The 25,348-nt window shown below is 49.7% G+C and overlaps 1 protein-coding gene across 1 annotated transcript in view; it reads left to right on the forward strand.

Moving 5' to 3' along the window:
• Positions 1-7,172: 7,172 nt before the first annotated feature.
• Positions 7,173-25,348, forward strand: part of LOC149437741 (anoctamin-5-like) — a gene marked incomplete at its 5' end in the record, with an annotated part of 43,266 nt that continues 25,090 nt past the window's right edge. Inside the window, 8 exons of the mRNA XM_089660671.1 lie at positions 7,173-7,241; positions 8,244-8,525; positions 10,096-10,209; positions 11,544-11,659; positions 14,529-14,663; positions 16,330-16,435; positions 16,521-16,581; positions 17,553-17,704. Of these exons, the coding sequence (XP_089516797.1) occupies positions 7,173-7,241; positions 8,244-8,525; positions 10,096-10,209; positions 11,544-11,659; positions 14,529-14,663; positions 16,330-16,435; positions 16,521-16,581; positions 17,553-17,704 (1,035 nt within the window). The remainder of the gene's footprint in view (positions 7,242-8,243; positions 8,526-10,095; positions 10,210-11,543; positions 11,660-14,528; positions 14,664-16,329; positions 16,436-16,520; positions 16,582-17,552; positions 17,705-25,348) is intronic.

Consider the following 25,348-nt stretch of genomic DNA (forward strand, 5'->3'; position numbering starts at 1 on the left):
GTGCCGCCGTCCCATGTGACCCGCCTTCCCTCCATCATCGCAGCTCCTGGGCAGCGTGGTTTGGACGGCTGCCATGCTGCATAACGACATCCCAGGGCGGTGCCGGGAGCTGCCTGTCTGTGGCCGATTGTTCCTCCAGCGGTGAGATGGGGGGAGACCTGCAGTCGGCTGCCTTTCAGGAATCGCATCTCACAGTCTGATGATCGACTTTACAGGTTTTATTTTAATCAAATCGTTCGCTAATCCCAATTTTCTGATCGAACAGAAGATCATAAAAAAACACATTTTTCCTCTAACTCAATTCTAGGACAAGTTTAGCTTATATTTTAATAAAATCTTTCTACTTGAATTGCATATTTTATTTAAAACTGAGTGATGTCATCACTGGGTCTCTGCGCTTTTCTATGCAATGCAAGCAGATAATGGCTGGTGGGAGGGGCCTGGCAGGGTGCTGTACATAGCTGCCTGAAAATATCCCAGCACCCTGTTTAAGGCTATGGCACTGTAACTGCTGCACTGCATGTGGTCGTGGGGCGGTGGCATTGCGGCCCCATTTCGGTGCTGCCTGCCCAGCGCTTCACAGGGGATAACTGAAGCATTCAACTGTGATCGCTACATGTGTACTACCTTGTCCACCTGCCGATGCAGCTTACAGGAGGAGCTGTTGGGGTCATGGTAAAAATGTGGCTCAATCGTCTGGTTTTACCACCCCCCACCAAAGTCACAAGTCTAATTGGACCCTAAGTGAATGGGCCACAATTACAACGGGCAGTAAGGAGGTGACGGGACGCGTCCCTACCGCCTATCAAAAAAAGAGTTAGGGGGCCCTATCAGGAGGGCTGTAGGGGGCCCTATCAGGAGGGCTGTAGGGGGCCCTATCAGGAGGGCTGTAGGGGGCCCTATCCGGAGGGCTGTAGGGGGCCCTATCCGGAGGGCTGTAGGGGGCCCTATCCGGAGGGCTGTAGGGGGCCCTCTCAGCAGGGCTGTAGGGGGCCCTCTCAGCAGGGCTGTAGGGGGCCCTCTCAGCAGGGCTGTAGGGGGCCCTCTCAGCAGGGCTGTAGGGGGCCCTCTCAGCAGGGCTGTAGGGGGCCTTATCCGGAGGGCTGTAGGGGACTTATCCGGGGGCTATAGGGGGCCCTATCAGCAGGGCTATAGGGGGCCCTATCAGGAGGGCTGTAGGGGGCCCTATCAGGAGGGCTGTAGGGGGCCCTATCAGGAGGGCTGTAGGGGGCCCTATCAGGAGGGCTGTAGGGGGCCCATAATTTCTATTGCCAGCCCTGACATGCATTTTTAGAATGCAAAACCCAATGGCCGTCTGGAGTTCTGCATTTTAATGCACACGTGGGAACAATATGAAGGGGCCCCAGGACTGGCTATAGAAGGGCAGCCAGATGAGTGGCCCTTACAGAGGTAAGTAGGGGAGGTTCCCCGGCAGGTAGGTTCCTCCCGCACTTTATCTGTGTTGCTCAATCCCCAGCCGCGTGCGTTCTCCCCGAGACTCCGGTCTGCCATCTCTCCCCCTGCAGATGGGTCCATACACGCACGCTATGAGCCGGAACGATCCGAACGCTCGGATATCAGGATGCCGGCCGGCCGGGGGACTAACTGTTGGCACGAATGTAGGTGGAAGGAGATGATTGGATCCGTCCTTCTCAGTTCCGGTTCCTCCAGATATTCTTGGGGAGCCCACGAGATGTAAGCTGGTTCTGCCTCTTAGAAAAGCAGCTTCTGACACCAATCTTTTTACCAATTTCTGATTCTCTCCCCCCAACACAACTGTCCCCAAGTGGGGGCCAGTCCTGTATCTCTGTCCCGTCAATGATGTGTCCCGGGCTGTGTCCTGGAATCACAGCATCTGATTTCAGTCGCTGCACATGGACAGAAACACGAAAAGGCACTGCGAGTCCCCACTTATTTACAGGCGGGGCATGTGTGGGGGCAACCCCATAAACTGGGCACGATGGGCGGTTCCTGCATGGAGGCGGGATCTGGACAGAACCAGCCTGTATAGTAGCCATGCTTTGGGCAAGCCCACCTAGAAAGTAACTTTTTTTTTTTTTTTAATGGTTGAACTGGATGTACTTTTGTCTTTTTTTCAGCCAGACTAACTATGTAACTATGAATAGTGCCCTAAGGGCCGGAAAAAAAGCAAGCAAAGGGCCGCATCTGGCCCCCGGGCCACAGTTTGGACACCAATGTCCAATAGGAAGGGTTCATTTTATGTCGGCTCAGAAAATAAATGTATTTCACTGGTGCCACCTGCTGGTCAGTACCGGTACTCCTGCAGTTGGCAATTCGCTTGGAAAGATCTATAGTGTGAATTTATAGTTTGCGCACAACTCGGGTTGTTTACATGAAAGTCACTTTTCATTGGACGGTATTTTACAGTCTTGCTGTGCTATATGATCCTCATTCTAGTCTGTGTGCGATTTTTAGATTCTTCTGTCCAGGGGCGGACTGACAACTCATGGGGCCCCCGGGCAATAGGGGATCATGGGGCCCCTGTGTCCATGCCCAAACTCCAAAAAGCCTATGAAAAAGGTACCAGGGGCATCTCATGGGGCCCCCTACTGCGGCCCCCTGGCAATAGGGGATCATGGGGCCCCTGTGTCCTTGCCCAAACTCAAAAAAGCCTATGATAAAGGTACCAGGGGCATCTCATGGGGCCCCCTACTGGGGCCCCCTGGCAATAGGGGATCATGGGGCCCCTGTGTCCTTGCCCAAACTCAAAAAAGCCTATGATAAAGGTACCAGGGGCATCTCATGGGGCCCCCTACTGGGGCCCCCTGGCAATAGGGGATCATGGGGCCCCTGTGTCCTTGCCCAAACTCAAAAAAGCCTATGATAAAGGTACCAGGGGCATCTCATGGGGCCCCCTACTGGGGCCCCCTGGCAATAGGGGATCATGGGGCCCCTGTGTCCTTGCCCAAACTCAAAAAAGCCTATGATAAAGGTACCAGGGGCATCTCATGGGGCCCCCTACTGGGGCCCCCTGGCAATAGGGGATCATGGGGCCCCTGTGTCCTTGCCCAAACTCAAAAAAGCCTATGATAAAGGTACCAGGGGCATCTCATGGGGCCCCCTGGCAATAGGGGATCATGGGGCCCCTGTGTCCTTGCTCAAACTCAAAAAAGCCTATGATAAAGGTACCAGGGGCATCTCATGGGGCCCCCTACTGGGGCCCCCTGGCAATAGGGGATCATGGGGCCCCTGTGTCCTTGCCCAAACTCAAAAAAGCCTATGATAAAGGTACCAGGGGCATCTCATGGGGCCCCCTACTGGGGCCCCCTGGCAATAGGGGATCATGGGGCCCCTGTGTCCTTGCCCAAACTCAAAAAAGCCTATGATAAAGGTACCAGGGGCATCTCATGGGGCCCCCTGGCAATAGGGGATCATGGGGCCCCTGTGTCCTTGCTCAAACTCAAAAAAGCCTATGATAAAGGTACCAGGGGCATCTCATGGGGCCCCCTACTGGGGCCCCCTGGCAATAGGGGATCATGGGGCCCCTGTGTCCTTGCCCAAACTCAAAAAAGCCTATGATAAAGGTACCAGGGGCATCTCATGGGGCCCCCTACTGGGGCCCCCTGGCAATAGGGGATCATGGGGCCCCTGTGTCCTTGCCCAAACTCAAAAAAGCCTATGATAAAGGTACCAGGGGCATCTCATGGGGCCCCCTACTGACCCCGGGCCCTCGGGCAGTGCCCAAGTTTCCAAATGGTCAGTCCGCCCCTGCTTCTGTCGTATATCTAGATGTCAGCTGAGTGACTTTCCTTGTTTAACGGCCACTGAGATAATGGATTGAAAGGCCTATTTATCAAGCTGTCAATCTGACACATTCACCAAACATTCGCTGCATGTTTTTTAAATGCCGGTGACTGATTCACCACTGGTGAATGTCTGCTGAAAGTAGGGCTGACTACTATCGATTGCTTTCATCATCGACTAGTCGGACGATTTATTGTTTCAATTAATCGGATAAAAACTTCACAAAATGTTTGGTATAGAAGTAAAGTTTAAAAGAAGATCATTTATTTTTGAATATCTAATTGCAGTGATAAATATCAATAAACGGCTGTATGTTTGGGGAACAAAAGATCGACTCCACTGAGAACAACAGACAGAAGATTTATATATATACAGTTTGAGGTTGAAACTAATATACACTCACCGGCCACTTTATTAGGTCCACCTGATCAATGGCTGGGTAACACAAATTGCTAATCAGCCAATCACATGCAGAGGCATCCCGAGGGGGTGCGCGCCGCACCGGGTGACACCTAACGCACGGGGTGTCGCCCCGTATAGGTCGCATGCCGACAATCCCCGCAGGATGGATGGGATCTGTGGATTGGGGAGCATAATGGATGGGAGTCTGAACCATTATGCTCAATCCGCAGATCAGAACCATCCTGCGGGGATCGTCGGCATGCGACCTATACGGGGTGACACCGAAAAGGTACGTTGAAAAGAAAGCCGACGATCCCCGCAGGATGGATGGGATCTATGGATTGGGGAGCATAATGAATCGGAGTCTGATCCATTATGCTCAATCCGCAGATCCCATCCATCCTGCGGGGATCGTCAGCTTTCTTTACAACTTACCTTTTCGTGGAGCGGGTCCGGTGTCACCCCGTATAGGTTGCATGCCGACAATCCCCGCAGGATGGATCAGATCTGCGGATTGAGCATAATGGATTGAAGTCCAATCCGCTACGCTCCCCAATCTGCAGATCCGATCCATCCTGTGGGGATCGTCGGCATGCAACCTATACGGGGGTGACACCGGACCCGCTTCTCGAAACGGGAAGTTGTAAAGAAAGCCGACGATCCCCGCAGGATGGATGGGATCTGTGGATTGGGGAGCATAGCGGATCTGAGTCCGATTCATTATGTTCAATCCACAGATCCGATCCATCCTGCGGGGATCGTCGGCATGCAACCTATACGGGGGTGACACCGGACCCGCTTCTCGAAATGGGAAGTTGTAAAGAAAGCCGACGATCCCCTCAGCATGGATCGGATCTGCGGATTGGGGAGCATAATGGATCGGACTCCAATCCATTATGCTCAATCCGCCGATCCGATCCATCCTGCGGGGATCGTCGGAGGGGGTGTCACCAAGTGTTACCGCACCGGGTGACACCAACCCTAGGGACGCGCCTGATCGCATGGCAGCAACTCAATGCATTTAGGCAACTAGACGTGGTAAAGACGACTTGCTGAAGTTCAAACCGAGCATCAGAATGGGGAAGAAAGGGGATTTAAGTGACTGTGAACGTGGCGTGGTTGTTGGTGCCAGAAGGGCTGGTCTGAGTATTTTAAAAAACTGCTGATCTCCTGGGATGTTTACACACAACCATCTCTGGGGAAGTTGAGACTCATCAGACATGACAACGTTTTTCCAATCTTCTGTTGTCCAGTTTTGGTGATCCTGTGCAAATTGTAGCCTCCATTTCCTGTTCTTGGCTGACAGGAGTGGCACCCGGCGTGGTCTTCTGCATCCTTGATGAGGAGCTGCCGGTCCCTTCCCAGGCGTTTGCCCTTCCGGTCCATCCCTTCTTCCATCATCCACCCCACTGAGTTCACCTTGCCACCTCTTCCGTCTCGTAGGATCTCCACCATCCCTGACGAGACTTGCCGGCTCCCATCCAGGTGCTTCAGCTCTGTGGTCTGCCTCCTCTTCCTATTGGACCATTCCACCCAGTGACTCCTCCTCATTCATTTCTGTGCTCAGTCAGTTCCCTATTTCCTTCCATTGTGCCCCATGTCACCATCCCATATCATCTCTGCCTCCCCTGTCTCAGCAGACTCCAGCCCTCCTCTGGTAATCCTCCAGACCCTGCACTTCCTTCTTCCCAGCTCTGCCCCCGCATCCTCCCAGCAGAAGCACAGGGAAGGGGGGCTCTGTGATGTAAGGGGGGGGGGGGGTTGGGTGATCTGGACATCTAGTCTTACAGATACAACCGGCCCTTTGAGGGCCACCATGATACTGATGCAGCCTGCGATGGAACTGCGTTTGACATCCCTGATTTAAAGTATATCTAAAGCTATTTTTATATTCTATTTTTTTTACATTTTCATAGAGTAGGGAGGAATTTGTCCCAACTACACCAACGATGGGCCCAGTGACACCAATGATGGGGCACAAATTCTCCCAATTACACCAACGATGGGGCCCAGTGACACCAATGATGGGGTACAATTTCTCCCAATTACACCAATGATGGGCCCAGTGACACCAATGATGGGGCACAAATTCTCCCAATTACACCAACGATGGGGACTAGTGACACCAATGATGGGGCACAATTTCTCCCAATTACACCAACGGTGGGGCCCAGTAACCCCACTGATACCAACAACGGGCATAATCCCCCTGACACCAATGAAGAGGTACAATCTGACCCAATTACACCAACGATGGGGCCCAGTTACACCAATGAAGGGGCACAAATTCTCCCAATTATACCAACGATGGGCCCAGTGACACCAATGATGGGGCACAAATTCTCCCAATTACACCAACGATGGGGCCCAGTGACAACAATGATGGGGCACAAATTCTCCCAATTACACCAACGATGGGGCCCAGTGACACCAATGATGGAGCACAAATTCTCCCAATTACACCAACGATGGGCCCAGTGACACCAATGATGGGGCACAAATTCTCCCAATTACACCAACGATGGGCCCAGTGACACCAATGATGGGGCACAAATTCTCCCAATTACACCAACGATGGGGCCCAGTGACCCTACTGATACCAACAATGGGCATGATCTCCCCGACACCAATGATGGGGTACAATTAGTCCCAATTACACCAACGATGGGGCCGAAAGTTTAGGACCGTTATCTCCAGAATTAGTGTCCCCCATTGGGAAATGTCCCCTCTCTTCCTGCTCTGGTGACAACTGAAGCATGTTGGTTTTCCCATCATTTTCTGTACTGACACAATGGTCACTACAAAAAACAGAAAGAGAATAAAAACCTGACAGGAGATCCATTCCCTCCCCACAACCCATCTAAAGATTCAAAGAATACAAGTTTTCGCTTTTAGATACATTGTAACGAGTTTTCACCTTGATTCCCTGTTGATGATTGATTTGGTTTCTGAAGCTTTATCAGTTAATTGATCGATGAATTTTAATATTGATTTTCATCCTGCAGGAGAGACGGAGAGAATTTGAGATTAATTTGCAGAAAGCCGGCCTGGAGCTGGAGATCGAAGATAAAAAGGTGAGTTCGTCCAGAAAGTTCTGATATTGGCAGATAAATATATAGTGTCTGTGGGTGAATCATATCAGTCTCTGTACCAGAGGAGCTTACACTCTAATGTCCCCTCCCCCACAGTCCCATCAGTCTCTGTACCAGAGGAGCTTACACTCTGATGTCCCCTCCCCCACAGTCCCATCAGTCTCTGTACCAGAGGAGCTTACACTCTGATGTCCCCTCCCCCACGGTCACATCAGTCTCTGTACCAGAGGAGCTTACACTCTAATGTCCCCTCCCCCACAGTCACATCAGTCTCTGCACCAGAGGAGCTTACACTCTAATGTCCCCTCCCCCACGGTCACATCAGTCTCTGTACCAGTGGAGCTTACACTCTAATGTCCCCTCCCCCACAGTCCCATCAGTCTCTGTACCAGTGAAGCTTACACTCTGATGTCCCCTCCCCCACGGTCACATCAGTCTCTGTACCAGAGGAGCTTACACTCTAATGTCCCCTCCCCCACAGTCACATCAGTCTCTGTACCAGTGGAGCTTACACTCTAATGTCCCCTCCCCCACAGTCCCATCAGTCTCTGTACCAGAGGAGCTCACACTCTAATGTCCCCTCCCCCACAGTCACGTCAGTCTCTGTACCAGAGGAGCTTACACTCTAATGTCCCCTCCCCCACAGTCACGTCACTCTCTGTACCAGAGGAGCTTACAGTCTAATGTCCCCTCCCCCACGGTCACATCCGTCTCTGCACCAGAGGAGCTTACGCTCTAATGTCCCCTCCCCCACAGTCAGATCAGTCTCTGTACCAGAGGAGCTTGCACTCTGATGTCCCTCACAGGCCCATGTTATTATTATACATTTATGTAGCTCCGACATATAGCACGGTGCTGTACAGAGAACACTGAGCCGGTCACATCAGTCTCAAGAAGCTTGCACTCTAATGTCCCCTCCCCCACAGTCACATTTTAATTGATCTCAGTTTCCAGGCCTTATCTCTCTGATATTTTTTCCCGCAGGAATCTGAAAATGGTAAAATCTATTTTGTGAAGATCCACGCCCCCTGGGAGGTCCTCACCACCTACGCAGAAGTTCTGAATATTAAAGTTCCCATCAAGGAGAACGACATTCCCGAATCAACCGATCCGCTCAAAAAGATGATCAAACTCTTCCGTCTGCCGGAGGACGTCATGAATCCGGATCCGGACTACTTCACCGCGCCCTTCAGCAAGCAGAGACAGGAGCTCTTCCTCATCCACGATCAGAACACCTTCTTCACCGCATCCACCCGCAACAGAATTGTGAGTGGGAGGGGCCAGGGGGGCTCATTCTTTGGCTGCAGGTGGAACTTGGTCCACGTCTGTTCTTTGGCTGCAGGTGGACCTTGATCCACGTCTGCTTAGGAATGATGCTTGGCAAGGCATGATGGGACTAGGGATGTGCCATTTTCCGCCACACACAAATATTTCCAAGTAGAATTCATTTAATTTCTAGTAGTTGAGGATCTTCAAATTAGTTGTGATCCTCCAATGAAAAGTCTCTTAGACCTTGCATGTCATCAAAATGCATCATCAACATGCTAATGGCATTTCGAAATAAAGTGTTAGGAGGAGTTATGCAAATATCAGAATGCCTTGATGGGTGGGTGTTAGTTGGGAGGAGTGGGCAGTCTTAGGTAGGGCGTATGTACATGAAGAACACCCACATGTGATGCTGAACCTCCATGGACAATGAATGTGCATGAAGAACGCCCACATGTGATGCTGAACCTCCATGGTGTCCTCCATGGACAATGAATGTGCATGAAGAACGCCCACATGTGATGCTGAACCTCCATGGTGTCCTCCATGGAAAATGAATGTGCATGAAGAACGCCCACATGTGATGCAGAACCTCCATGGTGTCCTCCATGGACAATGAATGTGCAGGAATGTGCATGAAGAACGCCCACATGTGATGCTGAACCTCCATGGTGTCCTCCATGGACAATGAATGTGCATGAAGAACGCCCACATGTGATGCTGAACCTCCATGGTGTCCTCCATGGACAATGAATGTGCATGAAGAACGCCCACATGTGATGCTGAACCTCCATGGTGTCCTCCATGGACAATGAATGTGCAGAAATGTGCATGAAGAACACCCACATGTGATGCTGAACCTCCATGGTATCCTCCATGGACAATGAATGTGCAGGAATGTACATGAAGAACACCCACATGTGATGCTGAACCTCCATGGTGTCCTCCATGGACAATGAATGTGCATGAAGAACGCCCACATGTGATGCAGAACCTCCATGGTGTCCTCCATGGACAATGAATGTACATGAAGAACGCCCACATGTGATGCTGAACCTCCATGGTATTCTCGATGGACAATGATGTGCAGGAATGTGCATGAAGAACGCCCACATGTGATGCTGAACCTCCATGGTGTCCTCCATGGACAATGAATGTGCAGAAATGTGCATGAAGAATGCCCACATGTGATGCTGAACCTCCATGGTGTCCTCCATGGACAATGAATGTGCATGAAGAATGCCCACATGTGATGCTGAACCTCCATGGTGTCCTCCATGGACAATGAATGTGCAGGAATGTGCATGAAGCACGCCAACATGTGATGCTGAACCTCTATGGTGTCCTCCACGGACAATGAATGTGCAGGAATGTGCATGAAGAACGCCCACATGTAATGCTGAACCTCCATGGTGTCCTCCATGGACAATGAATGGGCATGAAGCACGCCAACATGTGATGCTGAACCTCCATGGTGTCCTCCATGGACAATGAATGTGCAGGAACGGTCTTTTTTTTTCATTGGTTGTTGGGACGATTCTTTGTAACTGATGACGTCTTCCATTTCCAGGTGTATTATATTCTCTCCCGCTGCCACTATGGATTGGAAGAGGAAAAGAGGAGATTCGGGATTAAGAAACTGTTAAATAACGGCACCTACAATTCGGCCTTCCCGCTCCATGACGTACGTATCACTCTGCTGATAATGTCTCTTCTACCATTACTGATATTACTGAACGTCCTGAATTCTGATATCACTCCCAAAATGGCCTTGTACCAGAATGTTCCACATATTATTCCCATGTATCTCCCATGTGTTTAGTATTCAGCTGTGATTGGTTTGTACATCGACATGCAGGAGCTTCGCAAACCTTGGGTCTTGTTATCTGTGAAGGTTCTCGTTGATCTAGGCAGGGGCGGCTCCAAAACAAATTTTTTTGGGTTGTGCTATGCAGGTGCTGAAAGTATAAGTGGGGGAGCTGATGTTGGTTTCCACGTGTGGGCGTGGCCAAATAGGTGGGCATGACCAAAGTGGGTGTGGCCAATGTGATTGGTTGAGAAGACTTGGCTTGCTCCAATTCATCCCAAAGGTGTTCAGTAGGAATGAGGGCAGGGCTCTGTGCAGGACACTTGACGTGACCAGTTTGCTGTGGAGTAACTCATGTCCAGGGGTGGACTGACAACTCATGGGGCCCCCGGGCAATAGGGGATCATGGGGCCCCTGTGTCCTCGCCCAAACTCAAAAAAGCCTATGAAAAAGCTACCAGGGTCATCTCATGGGGCCCCCCACTGACCCCGGGGCCCTTGATCAGTGCCCGAGTTTCCAAATGGTCAGTCCGCCCCTGCTCATGTCCTTATGGAGCAGACTTTGTACATGGGGGCTGGGAAAGAAAAGGGTCTTTCCTGAACTTGCCACAGGGTTGGAAAAGCACAGTAGTCTACAAGGTCTTTATATGATGTAGTATTGACAGTACCCTTCACTGGAAGCACCTAAACTTCATCTTTTGGAGGGGGGGGGTCCAGATACTTTGGCCATAAAGTGTCTGTAGACCATTTTAACCTTCTGAAAATGTAGCACTTTAAGTCCCTGCCCTGCTGACCCTTTACAGGAAGCCATCACCAAAAAATACAACTTGGATTTATAGTTCTGGCCTTTACTCATTTTTCGAGTTGACCTGTTTCTGGTCTCTCTGGGGTTTATTTACTAAAGCTGGAGAGTCCAAAATCAGACTCCCTTCTGCATAGAAACCAATCAGCTTCCAGGTTTCATTGCCAAAGCTTCATTGAACAAGCTGAGGTTAGAAGCTGATTGGTTTCTATGCAGAAGGGAGTCTGATTTTGGACTCTCCAGCTTTAGTAAATAAACCCCTCTGTGTCCAGAAATGTTACAATTTTATGCAGTTCTCTCTTTGAGTGCGGCTCTCTCCAACATTGTGATCGGATTTGGTATATGATCCATTCAGTATAAGTGTTTGGTGTTCCCCATTGTGGCTGATTGTGGTGAGTTTGTCCCGGCAGTGCCAGTACTGGAAGAAGTCTGAGGACACCAAGTGTATCAGTGAGAGGTACACCTTATACAAACACTGGGCCAGGTTCGGGAAGTTCTACAAGGAGCAGCCGCTCGACCTCATCAGGTGAGTGACAAGGTGGAAATGTCTGAAAAATAATCCGCTTTAGTTTAAATAAATAACTTGAAATACAGAGACTGGAATACATACAAAGTCACCAAAGATCACAAAAAAAATAATAAACATTAAAAATGAAAGCGAGCGACTCCAATAAATATATATTCCCCAATTATATACAAAGTAGCAGAAAATGACACCCGGACACTTGGAGTCCTATAATGGAGTCATCATCAAATTTGCATCTTGTGTTTTCTTTTGTTTGTTTTTTATAAACACTGAACTACAACACACATACATGTAGGCACTATAATATACATGCGTGTAGATACTTTACCACACATATGTACGGTATAGATACTACAACACACACCTACATCTAGGCCCTACAACACACATACTTCTGGGCACTATGACACACATACACTAAATTGCCAAAAGTATTAGGTTGCCGGCCTTTCCTTGCACTTGAACATTAATGGCCCCCCAGTCTTAGTCTGTAGGGTTCCATATTGAGTTGGCCCCGCCCTTTCCACACACATGACCTTTAATGGCCTCCCAGTCTTAGTCCGTAGGGTTCCATATTGTCTTGGCCCCGCCCTTTCCACACACATGACCTTTAATGGCCTCCCAGTCTTAGTCCGTAGGGTTCCATATTGAGTTGGCCCCGCCCTTTCCACACACATGACCTTTATTGGCCTCCCAGTCTTAGTCCATAGGGTTCCATATTGAGTTGGCCCCGCCCTTTCCACGCCCATGACCTTTAATGGCCTCCCAGTCTTAGTCCATAGGGTTCCATATTGAGTTGGCCCGCCCTTTTCACGCACATGACCTTTAATGACCCCCCAGTCTTAGTCTGAAGGGTTCAATATTGGGTTGGCCCCGCCCTTTCCATGCACATGAACATTAATGGCCCCCCAGTCTTAGTCCGTAGGGTTCCATATTGAGTTGGCCCCGCCCTTTCCACACACATGACCTTTAATGGCCCCCCAGTCTTAGTCTGTAGGGTTCCATATTGAGTTGGCCCCGCCCTTTCCACACACACGACCTTTAATGGCCTCCCAGTCTTAGTCAGTAGGGTTCAATATTGAGTTGGCCCCGCCCTTTGCAGCTATAACAGCTTCAACTCTTCTGGGAAGGCCATCCACAAGGTTTAGGGGGGTGTCTATGGGAAGGTTGGACCATTCTTCCAGAAGCACATTTGTCAGGTCAGGTACTGATGTCGGGGGAGGACGCCTGGCTCACAGTCTCCACTCTAATTCATCCCAAAGGTGTTCTATGGGGTTGAGGTCAGGACTCTGTGCAGGCCAGTCAAGTTCCTCCACCCCAAACTGGCTCCTCCATGTCTTTATGGGTCTTGCTTTGTGCACTGGTGGGCAGTCATGTTGGAACAGGAAGGGGCCATCCCCAAACTCTTCCCACAAAGTTGGGAGCATGAAATTGTCCAAAATGTCACCTTAAGAGTTCCCTTCACTGGAACTAGGGGGCCAAGCCCAACCCCTGAAAAACAACCCCACGCCATCATCCCCCCTCCACCAAACTCTACACTTGGCACAATGCAGTCAGGCAAGTACCGTTCTCCTGGCAACCGCCAAACCCAGACACGTCCATCGAATTGCCATACAGAGAAGCATGACTGGTCACTCCAGAGAACACGCCTCCTCTGCTCTAGAGTCCAGTGGCGGCGTGCTTTACACCACTGCATCCGACGCTTTGCTTTGCACTTGGTGATGGAAGGCTTGGATGCAGCTGCTCGGCCATGGAAACCCATTCCATGAAGCTCTCTACGCACTGTTGTTGGGCTCATCTGAAGGCCACACCAAGTTTGGAGGTCTTTAGCTATTGACTCTGCAGACAGTTGGTGACTTCTGCGCACTGTGTGCTTCAGCATGCGCTGACCCCGCCCTGTCATGTGACGTGGCCTACCACTTGGTGGCTGAGTGGCTGTTGTTCCCAGTTGCTTCCACTTTGTTATAATCCCACTAACAGTTGAGCGTGGAATATTTAGTAGCCAGGAAATGTCACGGATGGACTTATTGCCCAGGTGGCCACCTATCACGGGACCACGCTTGGAGTCACTGAGCTCCTGAGAGCGACCCATTCTTTCACCAATGTTTGTAGAAGCCGTCTGCATGCCTAGGGGCTTGATTGTATCACCTGTTTCCATGGAGGGGATTGGAACACCAGAATCACATGATATGGAGGGGATTGGAACACCTGAATCACATGATATGGAGGGGATAGGAACACCTGAATCACATGATTGGGAGGGATGGCCCAATGTGATGGGCAATATAGTGTATGTACAGGTAGTATAACACACACATCCAGTATCTCCCAGAAGTGAGTCCCCCCCTCACATTTTTGTAAATATTTGATTCTCTCTTTTCATGTGACAACACTGAGGAAATGACACTTTGCTACAATGTGACGTAGTCAGTGTACAGTTTGTATAACATGGAAATTTGCTGTCCCCTCAAAATAACTCAACACACCGCCATTGATGTCTAAACCGCTGGCAACAAAAGTGACTCCACCCCTAAGTGACAAGGTCCAAATTGGGCCCAAAGGGTCAATATTTTGTGTGGTCGCCATTACTTTCCAGCACTGCCTTAACTCTTTTGGGCATGGAGGTCACCAGAGCTTCACAGGTTGCCACTGGAGTCCTCTTCCACTCCTCCATGACGTCATCACGCAGCTGGTGGATGTTAGAGACCTTGCGCTCCTCCACCTTCCATTTGAGGATGTCCCACAGATGCTCAGTAGGGTTTAGGTCTGGAGACATCTGTGAGATGCTGTATATATAGGACATGGTATAATATAGTTCCTCTTCTAGCAGTCTTGATTTCTATGGCTGAGTGTTTCTTTCTCTCTGCAGGAAATATTACGGAGAGAAGATCGGTATCTACTTTGCTTGGCTGGGTTTCTATACGGAAATGCTGTTTTTCGCTGCTGTTGTCGGATTTTTTTGCTTCATGTACGGCTGGATAACAATGGATGACAGCATCAGTAGGTGAGATCATTCATCATCAGAAAACAATCGCGGATCATGATATCTGTACAACCTCCAATGGATGAAAACCCCAAAATCTAAATGTGAGAGTTAAAAATACATTTCTTTTCTTAATTTAAAAAAAAAAAGTTTGAATTGGCTTCAGTAACAAAAAGGGAATTGGCCAGTTTTGGGTAAAATAGAACCAGTTCTGAAGAAATGTCTGAGTTCAATAATATTTAAGTTTCACCCCCTTCCAGTCCGGACACTTTCACCCCCTTCCAGTCCGGACGTTTTCCCCCCCTTCCAGTCCGGACGCTTTCCCCCCCCTTCCAGTCCGGACACTTTCCCCCCCTTCCAGTCCGGACACTTTCCCCCCCTTCCAGTCCGGACACTTTCCCCCCCTTCCAGTCCGGACACTTTCCCCCCCTTCCAATCCGGACACTTTCCCCCCCTTCCAGTCCGGACACTTTCCCCCCCTTCCAGTCCGGGCACTTTCCCCCCCTTCCAGTCCGGACGCTTTCCCCCCCCTTCCAGTCCGGACTCTTTCCCCCCCTTCCAGTCCGGACTCTTTCCCCCCCTTCCAGTCCGGACACTTTCCCCCCCTTCCAGTCCGGACACTTTCACCCCCCTTCCAGTCCGGACACTTTCCCCCCCTTCCAGTCCGGACACTTTCCCCCCCTTCCAGTCCGGACACTTTCCCCCCCTTCCAGTCCGGACACTTTCACCCCCTTCCAGTCCGGACACTTTCACCCCCCTTCCAGTCCGGACACTTTCCCCCCCCTTCCAGTCCGGACACTTTCACCCCCTTCCAGTCCGGACACTTTCACCCCCCTTCCAGTCCGGACACTTTCTCCCCCTTTCCAGTCCGGACACTTTCACCCCCCTTCCTGTCCAGGACAATTTTCAGCTTTCAGCGCTATCACACTTTGAATGACAATTGCGCGGTCATGCAACACTGTACCCATTTAATTTTTTAGCATTTTTTTTGAGACAGATAAAGCTTTATTTTGGTGGTATTTATTCACCGCTTTTTTTTTATTTTTTTGCTATATAAATGGAAAAGTCCAAAAAGTTGGAAAAAAGTGTTTTTCTTATAAAATTTTGCAAATAAAATAATCTTTCTCCATAAATCTTGGCCAAAATGTATTCGGTTATCTTTTTATCAAAAAAAAAAATAATAATAACCCAAATCAGTTTATAACCAAAAATTTATAATTTTTCAAATTTTTGTTTTTACAATTTTATTTTATTTTTTTATATTATTATTTTTTTTGTTTAACATACTGTCACCCTAGCAGTACAGTATACCTATAAAGGCTGTAAATGCAATCATTTCTCCTCTCTGGCTGCATTCCTGCAGCCATTGAGAAATACTGTGTGAGCTGTGATTGGTCACAGCTTGTCACATGGTACAAGGCTGCTGTGAATAGCCCTGTACCATGTGATCTCTGTGATCATTCGCAGCTTTCACTAGTAGTAAGCAATGATGTCAGAAGTGACACTGGATACATGCTTGTTCCAAATCAATGGCTCAGACTACTGAAGCCAGTAATGGGCAGCTGGACCATTATGTCAATATTGTGCAGAATAATATGAGGTGGTAAAGAAAGCTCAGATGTCTCCTGAAGCTCCGATGGACTGATGGCCGTCTACCATTCATTGCTGTTTTGTCTTCTATCTGCAGTAAAGAAATTTGTGATAAAACCATTGGTGGTCAGATCATCATGTGCCCCCTGTGTGACCAACGCTGCGAATTCTGGAGATTAAACTCCACCTGTGAACCTTCCCAGGTAATCAGCGCTCCACCATCCTCCACCAATCAGATTCTACCCAAAGCCAGTGCTCCGCTCTAATCAATGTCTTTCTTCCACTCAGTACTCCCACCTGTTTGATAACGTGGCCACCCTGTTCTTTGCAATATTCATGGGGATATGGGGTAAGTGATGAAGTAGGGTGACCTTCACTGTACACACCTGGGGGTCCCAGAACAATGACATACTGACACTTGGGGGTCCCGGAACAATGACATACTGACACTTGGGGATCCCAGAACAATGACACACTGACACTTAAGGGTCCCAGAACAATGACACTGACACTTGGGGGTCCCAGAACAATGACACACTGACACTTGGGGGTCTAGAACAATGACACTTGGGGGTCCATAACAATGATACACTGACACTTGGGGATCCAGAACAACGACACACTGACACTTGGGGGTCCAGAACAATGACACACTGACACTTGGAGGTCCAGAACAATGACACACTGACACTTGGGGATCCAGAACAACGACACACTGACACTTGGGGGTCCATAACAATGATACACTGACACTTGGAGGTCCAGAACAATGACCCACTGACACTTTGGGGTCCAGAACAATGACCCACTGACACTTGGGGGTCCCAGAACAAGGACCCACTGACACTTGGGGGTCCAGAGCAATGACACACTGACACTTGGGGATCCAGAACAACGACACACTGATACTTGGGGGTCCGAAACACTGACACTTGGGGGTCCAAAACACTGACACTTGGGGGTCCATAACAACAACACACTGACACTTGGGGGTCATTAACAACAACACACTGACACTTGGGGGTCCAGAACAACGACACACTGACACTTGGGGGTCCAAAACACTGACACTTGGGGGTCCATAACAACAACACACTGACACTTGGGGGTCATTAACAACAACACACTGACACTTGGGGGTCATTAACAACAACACACTGACACTTGGGGGTCATTAACAACAACACACTGACACTTGGGGGTCCATAACAACGACACACTGACACTTGGGGGGGGTCCCAGAACAACGACACACTGACACTTGTGGTCCTGTGGATCAGTGATTGGTTGATGTGTGTATGGGCTTCTGTGACTTTGCAGTGACTTTATTCCTGGAGTTCTGGAAGCGGAGGCAGGCCCGGCTGGAGTATGAATGGGATTTGGTTGACTTTGAGGAGGAACAGCAGCTACTTCAGCTGCGGCCGGAATATGAAGCCAAATGTACCCAGAAGAAGAAGAACCCGGTCACTCAGGTAATATCTGTGTGTGTGCCGGGGCCGTCATATGTAACAATGTATCTACCTGTAGTAACGTGTACCTGTAACATGTGCAAACCAGAGGCGGCAGGAGACGGGTAAGCAATTATCTGTGATGTCACCAAATTCTAGTGATCCCATTGGCTGCATTCTTATCATATGAAAAGCCATGGAAAGTGGAGGCTTCTTTGTATTCAGCTGAAAACTGGATGTGCAGACCAGACCCTGAGTATCAGTCTTGCTCAGGTGTACCGGCCCCTCCCCTTCAGTCTTGCTCAGGTGTACTGGCCCCTCCCCTTCAGTCTTGCACAGGTGTACCGGCCCCTCCCCTTCAGTCTTGCACAGGTGTACCGGCTCCTCCCCTTCAGTCTTGCACAGGTGTACCAGCTCCTCCCCTTCAGTCTTGCACAGGTGTACCGGCTCCTCCCCTCCAGTCTTGCACAGGTGTACCGGCTCCTCCCCTTCAGTCTTGCACAGGTGTAGCGGCCCCTCCCCTTCAGTCTTGCACAGGTGTACCGGCTCCTCCCCTTCAGTCTTGCACAGGTGTATCGGCTCCTCCCCTCCAGTCTTGCACAGGTGTAGCGGCCCCTCCCCTTCAGTCTTGCACAGGTGTAGCGGCCCCTCCCCTTCATTCTTGCACAGGTGTACCGGCCCCTCCCCTCCAGTCTTGCACAGGTGTACTGGCCCCTCCCCTCCAGTCTTGCCCAGGTGTACCGGCCCCTCCCCTCCAGTCTTGCACAGGTGTACTGGCCCCTCCCCTCCAGTCTTGCACAGGTGTACCGGCCCCTCCCCTCCAGTCTTGCACAGGTGTACCGGCTCCTCCCCTCCAGTCTTGCACAGGTGTACCGGCTCCTCCCCTTCAGTCTTGCACAGGTGTACCGGCTCCTCCCCTTCAGTCTTGCACAGGTGTACTGCACACTGGGAGTGTCTCACAATGTGCAGGAAGTCAGACAGAGCCTGCCTCATATTTTGGCTGTAGGGCATCCAGAATCATCTAGCCCTTTTCCTCCCCAGCCTGACTGTCCCTGGCCCCGCCCCTTTCAGAGCTGGGACAAAGGGGAGGGGCAGAAGGGGCTCGTGCCCGAGACTCAATGCTATGGACTGGGTGTCTCTGGCCCCGCCCCTTTCATTCTTTGGATGTCGGTTCTTTCAGTCATAGGGGCCCACCCTCACATGTGGGCGTTACCCAGGGCGGTCTGCACATAGATATCAATAGAACAGGAGATTTCATTCCAGAATTCCGTTGATTGGATGAGATTGGGGGGGGAGGGGCATGGGGCACTGACATCATGCTCTCTGTGTTGTCCAATCAGAATCTCCCGTCCTCTGTGATACATGTTACAATCACATATTACAATGCTTTGTTTGCATGATACTTTGTTTTTCTTAGCGTCTCCACCCCCCGGATTGCGGCATTGGACCAGAGTTGGCTCCGCCCTCGAAGTGAACGTTTCCATATACTTCACATAACGTTTGATTTATTCTCATTTTCAGGATTCTTCGATGATTCTGTGTTTGCAGATCCCGGAACTCGTCTTCCCATTGATATTAATCAGTCTGCCCATCGCTGATATCTCAGTCATGTAGTACAATGCCAGAGCCAATCAGATTGATCGGACAGATCACCTGCTGTTAGGTGTAAAATACTTTACCCCCCTGCCCCCCCCCCCCCCACGTTTTCTGAAGCTCTGGGGGTCAGGTCCCTGCTCCGGAATATTCCCGGGGTATGCGGGGGAGGGGAAATCTCGGGAGGAGACACTCCTGTCCATTACATGAGCGTCTTTCAGTGAGATTCCCCCGGATCTCGGGGTGTCATGTCATCCCCACCTACAAGGGTGGATGGGGGAGGGGCCGGGCGGTGGGATCGGATCTGGCAAGAATTCCGGGTATGGATGTGTCACACAGTTACATTGTTTCAGCTTCCACCAACTATGTATATACCGTACCTGCGGGATCACTGTGGTAGACACTGCTACTACACCACTACTACACTGCTACTACACTGCTGCTACACTGCTACTACACTGCTACTACACTGCTACTACACCACTACTACACTGCTACTACACTGCTGCTACACTGCTACTACACTGCTACTACACTGCTACTACACTGCTACTACACCGCCACTACACTGCCACTACACCACTACTACACTGCTACTACACTGCTACTACACTGCTACTACACCGCTACACCGCTACTACACCGCTACTACACCGCCACTACACTGCTACTACACCGCTACTACGCCGCTGCTACGCCACTGCTACGCCGCTACTACACCACTACTACACCGCTACTACACTGCTACTACACCGCTACTACACTGCTACTACACCGCTACTACACTGCTACTACACCACTACTACACCGCTACTACACCGCTACTACACCGCTACTACACCACTACTACACCGCTACTACACCGCTACTACACCACAGCTACGCCGCTACTACACCGCTACTACACCGCTACTACACCACAGCTACGCCGCTACAACACTGCTACTACACCGCTACTACACTGCTACTACGCCTCTACTACACCACTTCGACACCACTACTGCTGCTACACTGCTACTACACTACGGCTACACTGCTATTACACTGCTACTACACCACTACTACACCACTTAGACACTGCTTATACACCACTACTGCCCCGCTACTACACCACTACTACACCACTACTACACCACTTGGACACCGCTACTACACCGCGGCTACACCACTTCGACAACACTACTACACCACTACTACAGAAGGAGTGGTCTAGTAGCAGTATAGTAGTGGTGTAGTAGCAGTGATGTAGTGATCTAGTAGGGGTGTAGTAGAAGTGAAGTAGGGGTCTAGTAGCAGAGAAGTAGTGGTGTAGTAGCAGTGAAGTAGTATTCTAGTAGGGGGTGTAGTAGAAGTGAAGGAGCGGTCTAGTAGCGGTATAGTATCAGTGAAGTAGTGGTGTAGTAGCGGTAATGTTCTAGAAACAATGAAGTAGTGGTCTGGTAGGGGTGTAGTAGGGAGTGTAGTAGCAGTGAAGGAGTGGTCTGGTAGGGGTGTAGTAGGGGGTTTAGTAGCAGTGGAATGGTCTAGTAGCGGTTTAGTAGCAGTGAAGTAGTAGTGATGTAGTAGCAGTAAACTAGTGTTCCAGAAGCAGTGTAGTAGCAGTGAAAGTGATCTAGTAGGGGTGTAGTAGCAGTGGAATGGTCTAATAGCAGTGTAGTAGGGGTGAGGTAGTGGTGTAGTAGAAGGTATAGTAGCAGTGAAAGTGATCTAGTAGGGGTGTAGTAGCAGTGGAGTGGTCTAATAGCAGTGTAGTAGGGGAAGGGTAGTGGTGTAGTAGAGGTGAGGTAGTGGTGTAGTAGCCCTGAAGGAGTGATCTAGTAGGGGTGTAGTAGCAGTGGAGTGGTCTAGCAGAGGTGTAGTAGAGGTGAGGTAGTGATGTAGTAGCAGTGAAGGAGTGATCTAGCAGGGGTGTAGTAGCAGTATAGTAGTGGTGTAGTAGTAGTGGTGTAGTAGCAGTATAGTAGTGGTGTAGTAGTAGTGGTGTAGTAGCAGTATAGTAGTGGTGTAGTAGTAGTGATGTAGTAGTAGTGGTGTAGTAGCAGTATAGTAGTGGTGTAGTAGCAGTATAGTAGTGGTGTAGTAGTAGTGGTGTAGTAGCAGTATAGTAGTGGTGTAGTAGTAGTGGTGTAGTAGCAGTATAGTAGTGGTGTAGTAGTAGTGGTGTAGTAGTAGTGGTGTAGTAGCAGTATAGTAGTGGTGTAGTAGCAGTATAGTAGTGGTGTAGTAGCAGTATAGTAGTGGTGTAGTAGTAGTGGTGTAGTAGCAGTATAGTAGTGGTGTAGTAGTAGTGGTGTAGTAGCAGTATAGTAGTGGTGTAGTAGTAGTGGTGTAGTAGTAGTGGTGTAGTAGCAGTATAGTAGTGGTGTAGTAGTAGTGGTGTAGTAGCAGTATAGTAGTGGTGTAGTAGTAGTGGTGTAGTAGTAGTGGTGTAGTAGTAGTGGTGTAGTAGCAGTATAGTAGTGGTGTAGTAGTAGTGGTGTAGTAGTAGTGGTGTAGTAGTAGTGGTGTAGTAGCAGTATAGTAGTGGTGTAGTAGTAGTGGTGTAGTAGCAGTGGTGTAGTAGCAGTATAGTAGTGGTGTAGTAGTAGTGGTGTAGTAGCAGTATAGTAGTGGTGTAGTAGCAGTATAGTAGTGGTGTAGTAGTAGTGGTGTAGTAGTAGTAGTGGTGTAGTAGCAGTATAGTAGTGGTGTAGTAGTAGTGGTGTAGTAGCAGTATAGTAGTGGTGTAGTAGCAGTATAGTAGTGGTAGTAGTAGTGGTGTAGTAGCAGTATAGTAGTGGTAGTAGTAGTGGTGTAGTAGCAGTATAGTAGTGGTAGTAGTAGTGGTGTAGTAGCAGTATAGTAGTGGTAGTAGTAGTGGTGTAGTAGCAGTATAGTAGTGGTAGTAGTAGTGGTGTAGTAGTAGTATAGTAGTGGTGTAGTAGCAGTGGTGTAGTAGCAGTGGTGTAGTAGTAGTATAGTAGTGGTAGTAGTAGTGGTAGTAGTAGCAGTATAGTAGTGGTAGTAGTAGTGGTATAGTAGCAGTATAGTAGTGGTAGTAGTAGTGGTGTAGTAGCAGTATAGTAGTGGTAGTAGTAGTGGTAGTAGTAGTGGCTACTACAGTTAATATCAGCTTCTAGATTCCTCCCACAGGCCTGCGTTATACATAGTTGGTCCAATGTACCTCGGTCTACAATATCCATCCCCGGAATGACTCCTCTGGACACACACAGAACCCGGCAGGGAGACTCCTTGTCATTGGCTGCAGCTGGTGGAGTTTGGAAATGCCATGTGATGGTCTCTCTGCCAGAGGGGCCGGGAGGAGGAAGGGGGCCCAGCGGGCGATTGAATTTTCTAGCCCAGAACTGAGATCGAAGTTTCGGCGGACTGATGTTTGTATTTTTTTCTGTTGATCTGAACCGGCACAAGCCGGAAAAAATGTTTGTACAGCATTGACCGCGTCAGGTAGTAGCACCTCTGATCTCGGCACAGTGGGGGCGGCCATATTGTATTTATGATTTACCCAATCCTGGTGGTTCTTCCGGGGCAGCGAACGGCGAAACACAACACACAGATTGGCTTTAAATAGAGATGTAAAACGATATCTGCAGATTTTAAATCGGCTTCAACTTCCAACATCCTGACTGCTTATTGTCCCCGTCTGTGCCAGGAGGCGGCCATTTTGCTGAAGCCTAGAGCCCCTGAGCAGCAGTAAATCTTTAGGCTGTCCGCAGATTGGCCCCTACAAATTTGGGCACAGTGCCAAAAAATAGAGAGCAACTGAGCATGTGCAGAGCAGGGTGAGACAGTCTGTTACTGGACTTTAAACTGTATAGGGACTTATTTTTAATGTTTTACATACAGTCGCTGTACCTGCAAAAGGGGCCGGCCTGAGTCCTCTAACAGGACTTCATTGTCTGACTAAAGCTCCACTTTAAAGGAGAATTCCAGATATGGATATTATCACATAGTTACATTGTTCCAGTTTACTACAGTGATCTCTACATAATTATACTGGCCTAGACACTGCTACTACACCGCTACTACACCACTGCTACACTGCTACTTCACCACTGCTACACCGCTGCTTCACCACTGCAACACCGCTACTTCACCACTGCTACTGCTACTTCACTTTTACTACACCACTGCTACACCGCTATGTCACCGCTACTACACAGCTACATCACCACCGCTACGTCACCACTACTTCGCTACTACACCACCACTACTACACTGCTACTACACCACTGCTACACCGCTATTACACTTTTACTACACCACTGCTACACCGCTACATCACCGCTACTACACAGCTACATCACCACTGCTACACCGCTACTTCAGCACTGCTACACCGCTACTTCAGCACTGCTACACCGCTACTTCAGCACTGCTACACCGCTACTTCACTGCTACACCGCTACTACACTGCTACACTACCACTACACCACCAATACTACACCACTACATTACTGCTACAGTGCCTCTACTACAGCACTGCTACACCGCTACTTCAGCACTGCTACACCGCTACTTCAGCACTGCTACACCGCTACTACAGCACTGCTACACCGCTACTACAGCACTGCTACACCGCTACTTCAGCACTGCTACACCGCTACTTCAGCACTGCTACACCGCTACTACAGCACTGCTACACCGCTACTACAGCACTGCTACACCGCTACTACAGCACTGCTACACCGCTACTTCACCACTGCTACACCGCTACTTCAGCACTGCTACACCGCTACTTCAGCACTGCTACACCGCTACTACAGCACTGCTACACCGCTACTTCAGCACTGCTACACCGCTACTTCAGCACTGCTACACCGCTACTTCAGCACTGCTACACCGCTACTTCAGCACTGCTACACCGCTACTTCAGCACTGCTACACCGCTGCTTCAGCACTGCTACACCGCTGCTTCAGCACTGCTACACCGCTGCTTCAGCACTGCTACACCGCTGCTTCAGCACTGCTACACCGCTGCTTCAGCACTGCTACACCGCTACTTCAGCACTGCTACACCGCTACTTCAGCACTGCTACACCGCTACTTCACCACTGCTACACCGCTACTACACTGCTACATCACCACTACTACACCACCACTACATTACTGCTACAGTGCCTCTACTACAGCACTGCTATACTGCTACTCCACAACTACACTACTACTACACTGTTACTACACCTTTGCTACACCACTACTACACCACTATTACACTGCCACTACACCTCTGCTACACAACTACTACACCACTTCTCCAATGATCTCCACTGGCCTCCAGGTCTCAGCCGAGTGGCTGCTTTGTGAACACAGGAGGTCGGCCGCTGGACACGGATGCCATTCAGAGAATGCTTTGCTTTCTGTCAATATATGCGAAGCATTCTTTGATTGGATGAGGTTGGGCGGTGACGTCGTGCTCTTCACCTCATCCAATCAGAAAACGCTTTGGTTCTCTTTTCCTCAATAAATACAATCTTTGAATGGCTCCCGCGCCGAACGGTCAACCTCTCGAAACTTAGAATGGCAGCAGGAGATCTGCTCAGCACTGGCCCCGGAAGTTAGTGGAGATCAGTGTAGTAGCGGAGTAGTAGATTTGTCTGTACAATGATTTCCAGCTCCTTGAGGGATCCCACAGGAATGGTCCACGCTGCAACAATGTATCAGTACCAGGGGCGGACTGACCATTTGGAAACTCGGGCACTACCTGAGGGCCCGGGGTCAGTAGGGGGCCCCATGAGATGCCCCTGGTACCTTTATAATAGGCTTTTTTGAGTTAGGCAAGGACACAGGGGCCCCATGATCCCCTATTGCCCGGGGGCCCCATGAGTTGTCAGTCTGCCCCTGATCAGTACATATAAAATATTCACACCTGGAGTTCTTTTTTTGTTTAAACGTTTGTAATAAAGATGGGCGCTCGGCAGTCTGGATAAGGCTTACAAGCCCCCACTGTGTACAGATCACGGGTGTCATTGAATGGTGTCATCCATGGTAGTAGTAAGGTATTTTGCTGTGTTCTTTGTCCCGTGGCCCCCGTCTCTGATGTGTTGTTCTGGTTTGTTACACATTCAGCCTTTCTAC

Source organism: Staurois parvus, unplaced genomic scaffold (assembly GCF_062004578.1).
Source record: "Staurois parvus isolate SC_StPar_1 unplaced genomic scaffold, SC_StPar_1.0 ptg001261l, whole genome shotgun sequence".
Classification (NCBI taxonomy): Eukaryota; Metazoa; Chordata; class Amphibia; order Anura; family Ranidae; genus Staurois; species Staurois parvus.